This window comes from Sorex fumeus, unplaced genomic scaffold, assembly GCF_029834395.1.
Source record: "Sorex fumeus unplaced genomic scaffold, SorFum_2.1 ptg000081l, whole genome shotgun sequence".
Classification (NCBI taxonomy): Eukaryota; Metazoa; Chordata; class Mammalia; order Eulipotyphla; family Soricidae; genus Sorex; species Sorex fumeus.
Window position 1 is genome coordinate 10,851,384 of NW_026606138.1, and position 16,057 is coordinate 10,867,440.

General features: G+C 42.4%; 1 protein-coding gene across 3 annotated transcripts in view; it reads right to left on the bottom strand.

Moving 5' to 3' along the window:
- Nucleotides 1–16,057, bottom strand: part of SRGAP1 (SLIT-ROBO Rho GTPase activating protein 1) — a 330,458-nt gene that overhangs the window by 35,281 nt on the left and 279,120 nt on the right. For all 3 annotated transcript variants that reach the window (XM_056130792.1, XM_056130791.1, XM_056130794.1), the window contains exon 15: nucleotides 13,686–13,820. In XM_056130792.1, coding sequence (XP_055986767.1) covers nucleotides 13,686–13,820 — 135 coding nt within the window. The remainder of the gene's footprint in view (nucleotides 1–13,685; nucleotides 13,821–16,057) is intronic.

A 16,057-nucleotide genomic window follows, 5' to 3' on the forward strand; every position in this document is an offset into this window, starting at 1 on the left:
TTCTATAGCTATTAGGGTTATTATTAAAAATAAAGCAATAGTCTAGGCATTGGTAAATTTTACAAGGTGCCTGTTAAGATACAGGCTGGGAGTAGGGGGCTGGAAGATGGAATCTGGGAACCCTGTGGAGGGTGGTGGCAGGGCCAGTGCTGGGAAACCTGTAAGTCTAAAACTCAACTATGAATAACTTTGTCAATCATGGTACTTTGATAAATAAATATATATATATATAACAGGGGTTGGAATGATAGTATAGCAGGTCAGCTGTTTGCCTTGCATGTGGCCATCCTGGATTGGATCACCAGCACCACATCTGGTACCCAAACCATCATCAGGAGTGAACCCTGAGTGCAGAGGCAGGAGTCAGCCCTGAGCACCTCCAGGTGTGTCCCTCAAATCAAAACACCAAAACCCAAACCAAAAAACCCTAACAACAATAGAAACCTTTTGATGTTGTTTACTGAGCATCTAGGGTGATTCAAGAGTTAAATCTACTGATTCACCAAAATAGACTTCAATTTGAGGTTAAGGTCTGCGGTGAGAGAGAGAGAGAGAGAGAGAGAGAGAGAGAGAGAGAGAGAGAGAGAGAGAGAGAGAGAGAATGAGCAGCTTAAAACCAGTTCCAGAGTCCTAGAGTTAAACAAAGAAAAGGAAAGGAAAGGATGCAAAAGGGATCCACCTTGACCTATTATTGATCCTTAGTATTCATCAAATTCCATAGTGGGCAAATCATTTTTATGCTAGAAGACACAGGGGACTACTGAACTGAGAGAGTTTCAGATGACAAAGTTGCAGAACAATGTGGGAATGTGTAATGGAGTGTATGTTGAGCATGGTCACATGGAAAATCTTACATTATGTTCATATAATCACAATAAAAAAGCAAAGGAGAAAGGGGGTTGGAGAGAGAACTCAATGAACTGGTGTACATATTTGTGTCTGGGAGACCTGTTTGATCTCAGAACTTCATGGTCCCCTGAGCACTGCCAGGAGTAGCCACTAAGCACCACCTCTGGGGGTGGGGGAGGGTGGGGGGAGAGAGAGAGAGAGAGAGAGAGAGAGAGAGAGAGAGAGAGAGAGAGAGAGAGAGAGAGAGATGGGGCCATCGGGTTGCAAATGAGGGAACAGAAATGTGAAGAGATTTTTAAAAATACGAAATAAAATCAGTGATGCGGGTAGACATTCCCTACACTACAATAAACATGTGTACATAAAAAGCACCCAACAGAACCACGGGCATTCCTGAGTAGCAGCCAAGGGATGAAGGGATGTGCCCCCAAGGCCTGACAGTGGCTATGATCAGCACTTAGATTTTACCTGGCTGGCTACTCACCAGGCCTGAGCATGCGCCTGACAGGCGCCTCGCTCTGGTACAAATGACTCACTGACTCCCCTGAGTCCCGTCAAAATTTATGCTCACTATGGATGCTCTGATTCATGGACCTTCCAGCTGGCTCTGAGTGTGGCTAGTTAAGGTTTTTAATAGTTTTGTGCTGCATAAAAAGATGGACCTTTTTGGGGGGCTGGAGTGATAGCACAGCGGGTAGGGCGTTTGCCTTGCATGCGGCCAACCTGGGTTGGATTCCCAGCATCCCATATGGTCCCCCGAGCACCACCAGGAGTAATTCCTGAGTGCAGAGCCAGGAGTAACCCCTGAGTATCGCCGGGTGTGACCCTAAAACAAACAAACAAAAAAAGATGGACCTTTTCTCCTATTTCCTCCCCCAGAAAAAGGGAAACGAAAATCAGTATTTTATTTGGAATTCTTTCACATGAGGCTTTGTTCCTCCAATTCAGGGTCTCATGCAATTAGGCAAATACAGCACCCATGCAATCCTAGCCGCATGCCCTGGGCTTCTGAGGCTGATGTCTGTTTCTTTCCAGCACCACAAGGCACCCCTCTCAGCACCCTGACTTCCCAGCGCTGAGCCTGGCAGCACCGGCAAGCATGTGTGAAAAATCCCCAATGAAACACAGTGGCTCCAGGAAACGGCCAAAGTTCGATGGCCATTTCTCTGAGAATACTAGTCCTCCTTCTGTGGCACTATTTGCAAAAGTAACGCTCTGCCAGGAAACAAAATTATAAATCACAAGACAGAAATTTATTCGTAAGTATGAAGACAGGGAAGGAAATTCCTTGATGGCCACATTTAGAACTGGGTTGTTTAACCGCAGCAACACACACAGATGTACTGAGCGCAGCTCAACAAGAGTATTCAGAGTGAATTTGCCAGTCCCGGGTATTTTTAGATTCCCTGTTGGTTTCTGACAACATCAAGGCTTTAATTGTGTGTATGTAACAGCATATATGTGAATAATAGGAAAAGAGATATTTAACACATTTGGGTGGATCTTATCCTGGCTTTGAGTTGCTTTTTTTATGTAAGAAATGAAATACCTGCAAATCTCTTGAATTGAACAATAATGGACTGATTTTGGCAAATTAAAGCATGATGCTCTTTTTGTTTGTTTGCTTTTTGGGTCCCACCCAGCTGTGCTCAGGGGTCACTACTGGCAGGCCCATGGGACCATATGTGGTACTGGGGGCCTAATCTGGGTCAGCTGTGAACAAGGTACGCACCCTACCCACTATACTATCTCTCTGTCCCCAAACCACTATACGCATTTTTAACTAAGTAGCAAAGCTGTGGAAAGAGGTACATATATACACATATATCACATTTCCTCTTCTGCTCAATTATCACATTGGGGTTAGAATAAATTACTCTTAGTCTAGGAAGCTTTACTTCTGTCCAAATACTTAGCTTATTACATATATTTAAGGATGAAAGGACTCCCTAAGTACCACTATTCTAAGATGTCAAACAGAAAGTTTTAGAGTTCAGAGAGAAAACTACCAGCTATGCAATGCACCTGAAAAAAACCTTAGTCACAAAAATGTAGTATTGGGACACGGGGAAAATTCTTTCACCCATCAAAGTTCTCCTGAGGCTGGATGAACAAACAAATTAGACAGAGAGATTAGTAGAAGAAAATCCCTAAATTTGATGATTTACACTAATTACATGGATGGCTAGAAATTCTAAAGTGAAAAGGAACAGAATTACATTCTGTGCGAAGAAACTTGAGGTGTCAAGAAAAGAGAAGGTGGTTCTTGCATGATGTCAAGGGTATGACAACATCTTTAAAAGCAAATGACAAGTTTCCCAGATGAGGAACCTATACCTTGGTGATGCTCCATTCCTCATGAGCAGGGATCATTTCTTTGATTACGGGAGGGCAAAGAGGCTGGGGTTAAAGACAAGAGATTCTCCTTCACGTCCAAGTCCTTCATAGACTTTTGTTCCACATACCGGGGCGATGCATATTGGAAAAGTACCTACTTTGAAGAGCTTGGGAAAAGCCTAGCCAACCTGATTTGAGAAGATTAATCCTACAGGAGCATCAGGGACATCAGGGAGAGCTACGGGAACACCAGGACGTTCCTACAGGGTCATTCAGGAGAGCTCAAAAGCTTTTTTCCACCCACAATAAGAAATGCGGGAAATAACGAGATACTAAAACAATCATCAGATATTCGGGGAGTGACAGGAGAGCATGCAGAGCACACTTCGCATATAGTCAACCTGAGTTCAGTCCCTGGCGCCCTATATGGTCTCTAGCACCGCCAGGAGTGACTCCTGAGTGTAGAAACAGGAGTACCTGACTAGGTGTGGTCTCAAAAATTAGTAGAAGAAAATCCCAAAAAAGCAAAACAGAACAAAAGACTCATCAGACATTCTTGTATAAGGACAAACCAGTGGAAAGAGCCTAAATGTCTAAGACCAGGAATATTTTAGGCCACAAGTTCAATCCCTGACATTGAACATGCCGAGAGCAGTTCCTAGTACCACACGAGGTGTGTGATCTCTGGTGTATCATTACTGAGTAAGTGTGAGCTCTGCAACTGAAATGTGCAGCCCTGGTGAACACTGCACAAGTGATGGCTATGTCACAGCACGCAGCAACTACAATCACAATAAAGGGTAGGGAAGGCCACTAAAAATATTAAAAAAATAAAGATATGGAAAAATGTTAATTACACTATTGAATTTAAAAGTGTACATTTGTAAAGAGCAGATAGGGATGTCATTCTCAGTATGTTAATATATCGGAGAATTAATATATCTTATGCTTGTATCAAATAATATAATTCAATGGTTTTAGAATATACTTAGAGTTTAGCAACTTACTTTTATCAAGTTTAGAACACTTTTATGACCTCAGAAATAACTCTTATAGGCTTGGAGTAGTAGTACAGAGGGTAGGGCACTTGCTTGCAAACAGTCCCTGGAACTCACCAGAAGCTCTGAGTACTGCTGGGTGTGGCCCCCGAACAAAACAAAAATAACAACAAAAAAAGAACTCACATCCATTTCCAGATACTCGGCATGATACGATTTTTACTTGAAGGATATGACTGAGGTTGGGGGTGAGAGATGTAGCTTGGTGGTAGAGAGAGCCTGGGTTTAAACCCCAGCGCCACACACACACACACACACACACACACACACACACACACACACACACGACTGTGCTGTGTCTATAAAAAGAGATATTATTTATTATTTGTTAATAACTTCAATAATGGGCTGATACATGCAACAACACGGATGCACTTTGAAAGATGTTAAGGGAAAAAGACAATTTCTAAAGATTCCACTGTATGATTCCAAGTATAATATGGAAATGGCCAGAACAGGTAAAGCTATAAAGAAGAAAATGGGTTAGTGGCTGCTGAGTCCTGGGGATGGTGGTGATTATGTGTAAAGGTGAGTGTTTCTGACTAAAGTTTCTTTCTTTTTAAAATTAAAAAAAGGTTTTGGGGAGTCTACCCAGTGGTGCTCAGGGCTTACTCCTGGTCTGTGCTCGGGATTCACTCCTGGCAGGCTCTGGGGATGGGGTTCCAGGAACAGAATCCAGGTAGGTTGCATGCAAGGCAAGTGCCATACCTGCTGTGGTACTGCTCTGGCCTCGAAAGTTTTTCGGTTTTTTTTTTAGGATCTATGAAAATGTTCTAAGCTGATTATGGCCATGGCTGTATAGTCCTGTGAGTATATTAAAACTATAAAATCGTGTACCTGATCAGATGAACTGTATAGAGTAAGAGTTCTATTTAAATACACTGGAAAAATAGTATAAAGGTTAAGGCACTTACACTGCATGTACCTGGTACTGATTCAATCTGAGCCCCAGCACTGCATATAAAAGTGACTCCTGAGCCTCAAGACAGGGGAAAGCACTAAGCATTACCAAGTGTGGCCCCCAAATCCCCCCTCAGAAAACATGAAAATTTATAGAGGTTGTAGCCAAAATATGGAAGCAGCCCCAGAGCCCAACAATGGATGAATGGATACAGAAGCTATGGAATATATGCACAATGGAATACCATGCAGCTATAAGAAAAGAAGAAATCACACAGTTTATGGCAATGTGGAGGGAACTGGAGGGCATCATGGTAAGCAGGATAAATCCAGAGAAGGAGAAACTGGGTGACCTCACTCATCTGTGGTACAGAGAGGAACAAAACAAGGTAAGAGAGAATAATAAACAATGACAAACTCTTGACCCTGGATTGCAAAAACTGAGATTACAGGGCTAGGGGAGAGAGTGGGAGAGGAGAGGGAGGAATGAAAATTGGACTAGAAGTAACGAGGACACAGGGGAGGTTTGGACACAGATGGGCGGCGAGGAGGAAACTGAACAGCAAGACCATAAACATTAACTAAACTAAACAACAATAAAAAATATATTTTTAAAAAGCACATGGTGCCTAGGGATATAGTGCAGTGGTAGAGTGAATATTTTCTGAGTGTGGGGCCCTGGTTTTGATCCTGGGACTCCCTCATCCCACCAAATATATATATATATATATATATATATATATATATATATATCTAGAAATATGTATTTTTAAAAAAACCCTAAAATTGCTATTGTAGTTCACATTACCTTGTGTAAAGAAATGATCAATTACTTTACTTTTTAGTTTACTTCTTAATTTTTCAACAGTCATCACATATTAACTGCATAATAATTACTTAAAAGCCCTTGCTATTTAAAGATTTGTAAGGACTGAGTAATTTTTAGGTATGCTAATGGTAATATGGCTATATGGTATTAAAAAAAGAAATGAATTCTCATCTCCCAAAGATACATATATACAGATGGTGTTAGAGAGATGATGGGAAGTAGGAAGTTTTGTCCAGGAATAAATACTGTTATAGCAGAACAATTCTTGATATTAGAATTCATGATAATTTCAGGTATACTCGGTAGGCATTTACAATTCTCTATGATAGCGATAGCACAGCGGTAGGGCATTTGCCTTACATGCAGCCAACATGGCCGACCCGAGTTCGATTCCTCCGCCCCTCTTGGAGAGCCCAGCAAGCTACCGGGAGTATCTCGCCCGAACGGCAGAGCCTGGCAAGCCACCCGTGATGTATTCGATATGCCAAACACAGTAACAACAAAGTCTCCAATGGAGACGTTACTGGGCCCACTCGAGCAAATCGACGAACAACGGGAGGGCCTTTACCTTTACCTTTATGATAAAAAGCAAAAAATAAGATTGGCTGTAAACAGCATGGACAATACTGCTCTACTCTGACTTTTAAGAAAAAACATTATGTGTAGAGGTGAAAAGAGAGAAAGGAATAAGGAAATGGTACCAAAATGCATCTATAACCCCTGCTTTTCTCTGGGAAGTGCCTTGGGGTGAGAGCTCTACATGCTTTTGTGTATTTTTCAAGTATTCTAAAAACAACTACGTTGATTTTGTGACAGGTTAAAAAAACATCCCTCCTCCTCCCAATTCCCCAAGTTCCTCCTGCGCAAGCTCTTTGAGAGTAAGTCACTGGACTTGCCCATGTTTGACTGGGACTGTCTCATTACCTGGAGCAGTTGTGAAAACTATTTACAAGGAGAATGGTTTAAAAAATATAAAGCAAAAACAATTCTTGAGTGAGAAACTGAGATACCACCAAGTCTTGTCATTTCAAATTTGAATTACATTTGATTTTATTATTTCTGTATGTAGGTAGGGCCACAGAGATAGTAACAGAGTTAAGGCATTTGTCTTGCATCTAGCCCACCGTGGTTTAAATCCCTAGCACCACAAATGGTCCCTGAACACAGTCAGGGGACTCAGCACAGAGCCAGGACTCAGCACTGAGCATGGTTGAATGTGGCCCTAAATGATCACGATCACGATCATCCTGCTGTTCGTCAATTGCCTCAAGCAGGCACCAGTAACGTCTCCTTCTTTCTAGCCCTGAGATTTTAAAAGAGCCATATTCAATGCTCTTTCAGGGCTAGGAGAATGAGACCTATCATTGTTACTGGTATTTGGCATATTGAGTATGACACGGGAAGTTTGTCAGACTATGCTGTGCGGGCAGGATACTTTTGGTAGCCTGCTGGGTTCTCCAAAGTAAAAATGAGATAATAAGATGTTGCATTTGTGGCTGCGCACTTCTGGGAGCAGGGTTACACCCACCAGCTGTGGCAGGCACCAGGTGGTCCCATCAATGGCCAAGACCCAGATTCTGGCCCCAAAACAAATACAAAAAAAACCAAACCCCATAAACATAATGTGAGCTGAGGAATGAATAGTACGCACAAAAACAGAGAGAATGCTGAGACAAATTTCCTTTTACAACATATGTTCATGAGTTTCTAAAGAACGTGGTAATTTGATGCATAAGAATGATATAACACCTCATCATTTAAAAAATTAAAAAAGGGGGGTATGGTGCCGCCAACAGGTCAATCTACCTGTGAGGCGAGTGCAACAGCAGCCTGATGGCGCCTTCAGACTTCCAGATACCCTGATACCCCCAAATTGCTGCTGTGCCTTTGGCCAGACCCCAAAAACTTGGGGCAAAGTTTACCAAGAAAGTAAATGGCCAAAAGTTAGGTATGTGGGAGACACATCCACAAACCACCTCTGGCTCAACTAAATAATTGGAGGCATGGCCTCTCTGGTTCCTAATCTAACTGCTTAACGACCATGATCCCAGAGACTCAGAAATGAATCTCGGAACCCAATGGTTTTTGGCAGAAATGTGTCTGGTCCTTGTAGTAGGTTACTGGCGCTGGACGACCCCAGGTGGGAATAGGTTTTGTGCCTTGGTCTGTTCCGCCTGGCAGCCCAGTGGCTGTCATCCTCCAGAGACCACTGAACAGTCAGGTTTGGGACCGCAGTGAATGAGACATGTGGGGCCTTACGGGATGGGGGTGGAGCCAGCCCTTTCCTCTCTGTCCCAATGAGACCCCGAGTTGCCACCCAAGAACGGCCTCTCTGGCTCCTGATCAAGCCGTTTCATGGCCATGATCCCAGAGACTCAGAAACAAATCTCGGAACCCAGCAGGTTTTGGCAGAAATGCGTCTGGTCCCTGCAGTAGGTTACCGGTGCTGGGCTACCCCAGGTGGGAATAGGTTTTGTGCCTTGGCCTGTTCGGCCTGGCAGCTGTCATCCTCCAGAGGCCACTGGACAGTCAGGTTTGGGCCCACATTGACGAGACATGTGAGGCCTCATGGGATGGGGGTGGAGCCGGCCCTTTCCTCCCCGTCCCAACAAGACCCTGAGTCGCCGCCCATGAACGGCCTCTCTGGCTCCTGATCAAGCTGCCTAATGGCCATGATTCCAGAGACTCAGAAACAAATTTTGAAACCCAGAGACTTCTGGCAGAAATGTGTCTGGACCCCGCAGTAGGTTACTGTCGCCGGGCCACCTCAGGGAGGAAAGGATGCTGTCCCTCCGCCTGCTCCCCCTTGGCAGCTTGGTGGCTGCCATCCTCCAGAGGCCATAAGTCAGTCAGGATTGGGACCTCAGTGACAAGACATGTGGGGCCTCACGGGATGGGGATGGAGCTGGCCCTTTCCTCCCTGTCCCAACAAGACCCCGAGTTGCCGCCCACAAATGGCCTCTCTGGCTCCTGATCAAGCTGCTTAATGGCCATGATCCCAGAGACTCAGGAACAAATCTCAGAGCCCAGCAGGTTTTGGCAGAAGTTCCTCCAGATTCAATTGTTAAAATTTCAAATTTCAAAATCGCGCGGCCACTACTGCAGCCACGCGACACCATATGTTATTCATAACCAGCAATAGAAAACAAATTGTCTACTTTTGCCTTTTTGGCAGATCTGAGTGTTAGGGTAAAATCCCAGATAATAATGGTGGGTCTGGTGTCAAAATATTGAATGTGATCAAAGTAGAGAGAGAGAGTAATGTGGAAATCATCTGCCCCACAGGTAAGGGGACGGTATGGGATGGGGGTATACTGGGGTTTTTGGTGGTGGAGAATGGGCACTGGTGAAGGTACGGGTGTTTCATTGTATGACTGAGACTTACACCCAAAAGCTTTGTAACTGCTCTCATGGTGATTCAATAAATAAAATTATAAAAAATGAAAAAAAAATTAAAAAAAGCCATTTCCTAAGCAATCCAAACATAGGTAAGTAGAACATACTAAGATATTCCTGAGACTTATGTGAACTTTTAGAAAAGATAAAAAAGAAGGATTTTTTGGGGCACAAACAATTATGATATAAAATCATCTGAACAAAATCTAATCCAATTATGGCAATGGCAGGAGGCGGCACAAATAAAAAGATTTGGCACAGATGCCTTTCTCCTCCCCCAAATTTTTTGTCTTTACTTCCAATAACCTATTAGCACATATTTATTTGTAAATTTCTTATCTACCAACTCTAGTTTAAGTCTCCTGAATGCAAAAGTCAATCTTAACAAAACCAACAATCAATAGTTCAGATAATCACGTTTGCAATATCAAGGAACATAATGACCATAATATTCTCAAAGAACTCATTAAAAACCAGAAAGATTCCAGATGTCTCATAGTCACATATGGTAGAGAAAAACACTTGCCTAAAATAAATCAATAACCCTTCTTTTAAGAGATTATATGTTGGACAAAATAGAATTATTACATACAGTGCTATTAAGTATTCTTATAAACACATTCTATTATGAAAAATCATGCAAAACTATTACAGGAGTAAGCACGGAGTACTGCGGGATGTGGTCCCTCTACAAAACCAAGCAAAAACCAACAAAAAGTTATAGGATGAATGGGGAAAGCAGGGTTGGAACTTAGGTGCCTAGCACCTAAGGAATTTTAATAAGAGTACTAATAGTGCTACTTAAAACGACATTAGCAGCACAATTAAATTCCTGCTGGTGTGTGCAAAAGCATCCTTCTCAGTCTCAAATTCTGGGGTTTCTACTTCTTTGAGATAGAGATCCTGGTGGGAAGTCATTACCAATTGAGGCTATTTCATCAAAGTTAACACAGAAATGATTAATTCATTGTTTTTCATTACTCCATTATTTTAATACAGTGGGAATGTCTTTGAAGCCTCTCCTTTGCACTTGGAGTCTTCCATGCAATGCAGCATTGGCATGAAACAAAGATCATTTTGTAGGTTTTCCAATACTCCCCGGGTCTTCACATTTTTTTAAGCATGACATTTTAGTAATGAAAAAGCCCGACTTTGTTACAAAAAATTAAATGTTTTGGGGAAAATCGTGGAACCATCACAATCCTGGGTTATTTTAACATCATTCTTAAATGCATGTGAGTTCATTATTTCAAAGAAACACACATTTTATAGAACAGGCAGATTGTTAAGTGGCTCATTGAGATATTGACATCTGTGACCTGAGCTTACAGTCAGAGTAGTTATAATGATAACAGCTAGTAACACTTACTGAAGCTTATTATGTGCTGAGCATGAGGCTAAATACCCTATTTGTTTGAGGAGTTCAGGGCTTACTCCTGGCTCTGTGCTCAGGGTAACTCCTGGTGGTGCTCGGGGAACCATAAGCAGTGCTGAGAATCGAACTTGGGTCATCTATATGCACCTTTCCTGCTGTAGTACCTTTCCAGTCTCAGAAGATAACTACTTAATCAAATGATAGAATTCATTCTTTATACATATTCTATGAAATAAAGAAACAGATTTAATAAGATTATTAATCCCTGCCCAAAGTTACAAAGCTGTCGAACCGTGAAGCTGGGATTTGAACCAAGATCTTTCTGATCTATGGCTTTAACTTTTCATAAACACATGAAATCAACTTTCTCATTCAATCAAAGTTGAAAGTGTTTGTACATTGGTTACCAATAACACAGTCTAATGCTCCAATTAGTGCATATAAACATAAATGCTGATACGAAGCACATGCCAGAAGAACAATGAATATTGCACAGTGTCTGTAACTTGTGCAGATTTAAGTCTTCTGTCTACCAAGGGAGGGGAATCTTTAGACACAGCCAAAGGAGAATTCCAGAAGCATGACACCTCCTTTTCAGTTCTTTCCAGTTGGGTCAGAGGCCTGCTGTGATGACTAAGGTTATGAAAGGGCCTTGGAATGGACACAGACTCACTTCTGAAAGCTGCACAAGATACCAGACTCCAGGGGGTGGGGTGTGGGAGGGAGCAGGCCACAGGTTACGACAAGGGCATTCAGACCCAGTGATGTCACAATTAAGGTCAGCAAAAAAAATTGGTAGAATTTCGATTCTTCATTTAAGTTAAATTCAATCTAACTATGAATTATGGATGTACTTGGTGCCTAGAATTAACCAAGCCATGTGTGAGGACCACAAAACTGAAGAATCCACTCAGCCTTCATAGGTCTTTGGAGCTAACTTGGGTATTTTATTTGTTTATCTGTCTGTCTATTTATCTATCTTTATTTATTTGTTGGGAAGGCACATCTGGGGGTACTCAGGGTTTTAACTCTTGGCTCTTTGCTTGGGGGGGGTCACTCCTGGTGGTACTCAGGGGACCTTATGTGGTGCAAGAGATTAAACCTGGGTCAATTGTGTGCAATGCAAGTGTCTTACCCACTGATACGATCTCTCTGGCCTGTTTTGGTATTTTAGTAAACACACTTTGTGCCCAGCACTTTCCTCGACACTTTATATACATTAATTCATTTTGTTATTACAATTGTATGGTTTATGATCTAATCCTTTTTTTAAAATAGTAGACAAACTAAAGAGCAGAAGGATTTAGAAACCAGCTTTACATCCACACAGGTGATAAGCAATTTGGACTGAGGATGTATGACTTCAAAACCTATACTCTAGAAGCAGGAGCAAAAGGACAGCATATGGGTTGCTTGCCTGGCATGTAGTCAGCAAACTGGGGTAATCTCTTGCACCCCATATGGTCCCTTGAGCCATGCCGGGAGTATCCCTGAGTGCAGAGTAAGAAGTAAGCCCTGAGAACCGCCAGGTGTGGCCAAAAAACTAAAAAAAGAAAGAAAAAACCCAAACCTACATTCTTTTACTTGGTGGGAAAGAGAGAGGAAAGCACACTGGGGGGTATTTAGGGCTGCTCCCGCTGATACTGGAAGTGGGATCAGACCTAGGCCTTCACATGCAAAGCATGAGCTGCATGAGCTGTGTTCCTGCACCACGTCCCCCTCTTCAAAGCCGACATTCTGAAACTTTTTCTTAAACTTCCCAGTAGAGGAGACAGAGAGGTTAAGAAGTTATAAGATGGGAGATTAAAAAAATATCATAGGGACTGGGGAGATGGTTCAAAGGACTAGAGCACAAGTTTTATATTTGTCAGGCCCAAAGCTTTGTCTATTTAACTTCCAACATACCATTGCCTTCCAGCACTCTCCTATAGGTAGGTGTGAGCACTGAACTACCAGGGCCGTGCTATTGTATTTAGCATTGCCAGGAGTTACCTTGGGAACGGACCACCTACTACACACCAAGAAAAGAAATGCTCATGCACACAGTGGAACGTGAATAGTGAAAGTGACTAATTCTGCTTGTTGAGTACAGTGTGTATGTATATATGTGTGTGTTTATGTGTGTGTGTGTATGTTTCATTATTTTCATTATTTTCACCTCCCTGTCTGGAGTGTCACAAACTGCCCCTAGTGAAGACAGAAGCAGCCATGCTGGGCTAGAGAGCTAGTACAGGGGCAGGGCTCTGGCTAGGGCATGGCAGACCTGAGTTCAATTCCCAGCACCACACCTGGTCTCCTGAGCATCATCATGAGTGATCCCTGAGCACAGAGCCAGGAGTAAGCCTTGAGCACCATCAGGTTTGGCCCCCAAACTAGAAAAAAAAAAATCCCCAGACAACAAACCGGAAATGCTTCACTTCACGGCTATGGATTTGCTTCCTGCTGTTTCCTTCTTAATCCCAAGGTAACTGCCTATCTGGGGAAGCCCATGGACATATCATCTCTCCTGGAGACCCTGCAGGAGCAGGTTGGTCAGTTATCTCCACCTTGTTTCTAAGAAGCGATAATCTAAGATTGACAATTACCTCATTCCTAAAATTGGTAGGAAAAACCCTTAACCAAAAAGAAGTGACATGTTCAAGCTGACGGCTCGCAACGCTCCCTTCACCCGTGAGCACCTGCCTTTCTGCTTGATTTGTGCCGCCCAGCGGGAAGCTCTGGAGCGCCAGAGGAGCCGAGGGTGTCCAAGAGCAGAGCCCAGGGCGAGGCCACAGCTGGAGGATGACTCATATTGGACCCAGAAAGAAAACAAATGGCCTCAGAAATTCGGTGGTGAGGGGGGAATGGTGGGGGAATGGTATGCAGAGAGGCCACGGCCTTTTCCAGGAAATTTTCAAACAGTTCTGGTGGGAAAAGACTGGGGAAAAAAAAATCTACTTACTGATACAAGAAATCAGATCATTAAATCTTTCCTTAGGAAAGAGGGGGTTTTCGAGCCCACGGAAATAGAGCTTCAGAACGCCAGCGACTGAGTTAATATCATGGTTACTCTGCTCATCAGCCAAAGGGTTTTCACCTAAAAAAAAAAAAAAAAGGAGTTACATGCACAGTGCTTCTCTTTTTTCCTCTCTGAGCAAAAATATGCCCCTATACACACACACACACACACACACACACACACACACACACACACACAAACACACACATCTATATATACATGTTATCTTTTAATTATATGTTATGAAAAATTACATGGTACTAAAATTAAGATAATTCGTTTAGATAGTCCACCCCATGATTAACTTAAAAATAGTTGGCTAAAAGAAAGCTTTTTAAAAAAAAATTGTATGCTACCAAATGATCCCTTACAAGTTACCCAAACCTTAAAATAAAATATTGTGGGATTTAGAATTTTACCCAATGTTTTTTTTTCTTTCATTTTTTTTTATTTTTTAAAGTTGAAATCTGTAATCTTAGCTTGGCATAAATTCAAATACTCAAATTTCTTATCCTAAGGGGGAAAAGGACAAAAAATACAGGCTTCCCTGCTCCATACTGTAAGGATCAGAAAAGTTATCAGAAATATTATAGGTATCAACTAAATTGTGGATCTTTACAAAATAAATGTTTCTCGAAGTGGCATGGTGCTGTTTACAGTACATTTAAAAATCATCTTCCACAACTGAAGATTTTGAAAGCAAACAGGAATTTGAAAATGTACCGTGATATGTGTCAAGGAATTTATATAAAAAGCAGAAATTTAAAAAAATCACAAATATGGAATTGTATCATTTGTTTTGAGAAGTGTTTAAAAATATTCAGTAACTGAGCTTGACTGGGCTGGAGCGATAGCACAGCGGGTAGGGTGTTTGCCTTGCACGCAGCTGGCCCAGCCGAGCTGGGTTCAATTCTGCCCCTCTCGGAGAGCCCGGCAAGCTACTGAGAGTATCTCGCCTGCACGGCAAAGCTTGGCAAGCGACCCGTGGCATATTCGATATGTCAAAAACAGTAACAAGTCTCACGATGGAGACGTTACTGGGCACACTCAAGCAAATCGATGAACAATGGGAGGACAGTGCTACAGTGCTAAAACTGAGCTTGACTAGTTCTCCTCCCTGAACACTGAGATAAAATCCTTTAGAAGCTCAGCATGACAAGAAGCCTTATGTCAAACTTTACTGTTTATTCATAAGACAACTCTCCCAAAGTTCACAAAAATTGTACTTTGTGTTCAACTCTCTGGGTTGTTCTTTTTGCCTTTTGGGGCAGTTTATTTTTAGAAACTGGTGGTTCCCTTTTCTCAGCTTCAAGAAAATCACCAAACATAAGTTCACTCATTTCATACCTTCCCCTCCCCAACACACTGAGATAGTTTTATTCAAAGAGATCACAAGTGAATAATAAATACTGAGGAACTTTGCAAGGAAAAAGAATAAAGCATTTTGCATGTGGTCCAAGGCGGAGGCATCACATTTCAGCTTGGTCTGAGCAGGGTTGATGTAAGAGACTGGGGACCCTCGGCAGCTGATGAGCTGTTTCGGGGGTCTCTGCAGCGGGTCAGTCAGAGAACCGGGAACGGGGGAGGAAATCTGGCTCCACGTTCACCTCCTCAATCAAGGTCTGAAGTTTTCAGGGGCTGTGTGACTAGTCTCAGACTGGAGAAATGGGGTTTCCAGAAGAAGCAGGCAGTCCTGTCTCCTGAGGATGCCTCTCCCATTGCAGCCAACCATGCAGAGGAAGGGACGTGTCCTGGATGTGGCCATGTCCAAATCATTATCAGTGGAGAGCACCACTAACTCGAGCCACCACTGAGTGTGAGATGTAGACATGGATGTCACCCAATTCTCACACCCAATCCTGGAATTTTGCAGACGAGGAAACTCAAAGAGATGAATAACCCAAACCACATGATTAGTAAATGAAGAATCTGATTGGATTCCTGGTCAGTCTGACAGTTAAGTGAAAGGTTCTGCTGATTTTAATATACTAATTAATATTTCCATAGGATTTTGGAGGCAGCTAATCATTTTCTGGAGTAAGGCTCAAATCCATAAAAGGGATGGAGTCTGGGGATGGAAAGGAAAAGATCCCTGATGTTGACGGGAAGTCAGCTGGCTCACATACTTGCACTGAGGTAGGACTTTCCTTGCCATTTCTTACAACACATCATATACCAATTTTAACATAAACACTGAGGGTAATCAATGCCAGTCATAAACTAGGACAAAAAGTTCATGTGGTTTTCTATACTTGATAACCAAATCTAATAATAAGGCTTAATTTCTCAGCTGTGTCTTAAATATTTTTACCTTA